This window comes from Austrofundulus limnaeus, unplaced genomic scaffold (assembly GCF_001266775.1).
Source record: "Austrofundulus limnaeus strain Quisiro unplaced genomic scaffold, Austrofundulus_limnaeus-1.0 Scaffold637, whole genome shotgun sequence".
NCBI lineage: Eukaryota > Metazoa > Chordata > Actinopteri > Cyprinodontiformes > Rivulidae > Austrofundulus > Austrofundulus limnaeus.
In genome coordinates, this window is record NW_013953039.1 from 130,001 (window position 1) to 133,201 (window position 3,201).

The window sequence follows — 3,201 nt, forward strand, 5'->3', positions numbered from 1 at the left end:
ATAATTATTAATTTATTGTAAAAACATGACAGATAATGTGTGAAACAGATCCAGTTCAGTTGCTGTTTATCTGTTAGTTTCTATGTTTGCTGTGAGCTGTTGTCTGTTTGGTCTGTTTCTGCTCCTCCATGTTGTCACAGACACTACCAGTGAATGGGATGGGCGGGGCTTAGTCTAGTGATATTTAAGTCTATGTTTATCACTCATTATAAATGCAAATTCTCTAGTCTAATTTCTTTTGTTTGTGTGAAATAAATAAAAAAAACCATCAATGGCATGTAGTGTCAAACAAAAGCTGTTTTGTAAATATTTAGTCTTATCTGTTTGCTGCTTGAGTCTTATTAGATTTTTTCTGTCAGATAAAAATCTGAATCCTGTTTTCCTCATGTTGTTTATGATATAGTAACATTTACTGTAAAATGGTGAATTTGTGTAGCTTTTTTAATTCTTTCAGCTAAAACCAAATCCCAACATCATGACAAGACGAATGATTCGGTTGTGAGAAGCTGCCAGAGAAGGATGGCCACATAAATTATTAACCTGTGAAAATCCAACATGTAGCACTCCCACAGCCAAGTGAACTACATTATGTGTCTTGAGGATCTGTACAAGGCTTTTTAAAGCCTTTACATGCCTGAGCTTTTTGGAGTTTTTTATGTGGAAATGCTGCATATTTGGTTCTCTGCATTTTTCATTGCACTGTTCATCATAAAGTTGGGAAGTGAGCCTGTATCTGCGGAACATGGTAGCTGTTCAAAGTGTGTCAAAACACACTCGGACACTTCTTTTTGTCCTGAGTCTTTAAAGATTTGTCCTCTCCTTCACCCCCCAGGTAAGATCAAGTACTCAGAACAGGTGTATGACTCCTGCATGGAGGCGTTTGATTGCCTGCCGCTGGCAGCGCTGATGAACCAGCAGTTCTTGTGTGTCCACGGGGGGCTGTCGCCGGAAATCCACACACTGGATGACATTAAGAAGGTACAACAAGAAACAAACACAAAAACACATTTTAAGATTAACAACACAGATTTGGCAAAATCTAAATGCGGAGGTCAAAACCAGAATCAGATTGTTTTAATAAACAGTTGAAGCTGCTTTGTTTGGGTACCACTTTGTAATTATACATGAGTAATTATTATTAATTAAGCTCTAAAACATTTAATAATTAATTAATAGTCAAGTACAGAGCAATGCAAAGCAAATACTGACTTGTTTTAGTGAGCCAACATGTTTCTGCTCTCCCAGTATTCTACATAATTTAAATTTTTAATATTAATGATTTGTCATTAAGTTACCTGCATGTAAGCCCTATGATCATTTGTAAATATAAAGTTTGCAGTTATTTAGTTTAATAAGTAGCTGAGACACAAGCAAAAAAAAAAAAAAGAAAAAGGAAATTTACCAGAATAAACAAAATAGAGCTCTTAACCTTGCAAAAAACTGAGTCTGCTCTAATTATAAAGTGTTTATAGGTGCTTTATGCATGTTTATTTATGCTTTTAAAGATGTTTACAACTCAACTTTTGGATTTATCACATTCAAGATGGTTGCCGGAGCAAAGCTAGTCTCAGAGTCAGTTTTACAGCTACTGAACAGAAATGAACTGTGTTAGTAGATGAGACTGATCCTCAGTTTTTACTTTATGCTCTAACAGATTACAGCTGTTTGTTTGTTAGAAAAATATGTCATGAACTACTTAACATTTAAAGTCAGTCTAAATAAAGATGGCTGCCACAGGTCACCAACAATAGTAAATGCAAAAACGGCTATAATTCACCCAGGGCTTGAGCTAAAGTTTGGTGCGGTAGTAGCTGAGCATCATCCTAAATGCATACTGTGAGTACTTTCAAAATGCAGAAGATTCATAGTGGTTTTTACATCAAACCTGCTGAAACCCTGTCATTTCTCCACAACATGAGCTTAGTTAAAACAGGACAGGAGGCTGCAACATGAAGTTCTGTAAAGAATTTTAGTTTAGTTCCTTGACAGATGATGTTTTTAATCATATGTATCGCTTAGTATGTTTTATGATTTTCTATATATTTACATTGATTGAACTGAAACCAAAGCTTCTCAATCAAAGGGGAAAAATGACCATTGTCTAATAATTAAAACAAATAAAAAAAACAGCAACTTAAATTGTTTAATAGCAGGAGGAAAGATAAATTAGACAGACTGATGAGATGAGTTGAAACAAGAAAGAATGGCCACTGTGCTGCCTGATTAGAAACGTTCTGGCCCTGAGCACACAGTTGATGACGACTCCTGTTGATGGGATACAATGTCAACAACATTTAACAATTTCCACCTTTGTCCAGCTCCACAGCCTGAACTGTGAGTCTTCTGAATACGTTTATTGTGCCTTAGGGTATCAGTCACCTACAGGACTTTGTCATAACAAACCTGCAGCATAAAAACAACACTGCAGGCTCATAAAATATCCACTGCCGTTTTACTACACATGCTTATGGGCTGGAGCTGCTGCAGGAGGAACAAACCACTCGGGCCTTCTTGAAGAGCGCTGCCTGGATTTGTTCCAGCCCACTCTGCCATCCAAGTGGATGTCCTTGTTTCTGGACTCGTGTCCCGTCTCGTGCAAGATCTTAATGAGGCCATGGCAGATTTTTGTTTGTTGCTGAAGTTGAGCAGCTCCACAAAGCTTTGCACCAGCCTTTAATAAAGCCTCCTCATTTCAGCTGCACGTCTGTTTGTTTTATCTAAAGTTCAGTGTGTACTGGATTAAAAAAGGGGAATAAGAGAGTTAAGAACTTCAGGTTAAGTTTAGGCAAACTAATGTTCAATGAATCCCTCCTGAAAACTCACCTTTTTACACTGGCTTCTAATTTGAGTTCAGTTCCATCAGATTATGATTTCTTGTCAACAAAACATTTTTAGGCTGCTTTATCATACTTGCAGACCTTTTATGTTTGTTTTTTAAATTAATGATCCTTACTTATGGAAGACTGAAACTGACATAATTAGAAATAAAAACAGAAATATATAAATGGAACAATAAATAAATAAATACACTTAAAATGCTCCAGTTAAATTAAAAAGGAGAGCTGTACCTCATCCTTTAACTGACCATCATATTTATTTTCCAGCTTAATTCCAATAAATTATATACAGTGGTTTGCAAAAGTATTCATACCCCTTGAACTTTTCCATATTTTGTCACATTACAACCACAAACATAAATAT

At 36.0% G+C, this 3,201-nt stretch overlaps 1 protein-coding gene across 1 annotated transcript in view; it reads left to right on the plus strand.

The window, feature by feature from the left end:
* The window catches only part of LOC106531460 (serine/threonine-protein phosphatase 2B catalytic subunit alpha isoform), a gene marked incomplete at its 5' end in the record, with an annotated part of 56,244 nt that overhangs the window by 10,603 nt on the left and 42,440 nt on the right, over window positions 1-3,201 (plus strand). The window contains 1 exon segment of the mRNA XM_014027333.1: window positions 833-978. Within this exon segment, the coding sequence (XP_013882787.1) occupies window positions 833-978 (146 nt within the window).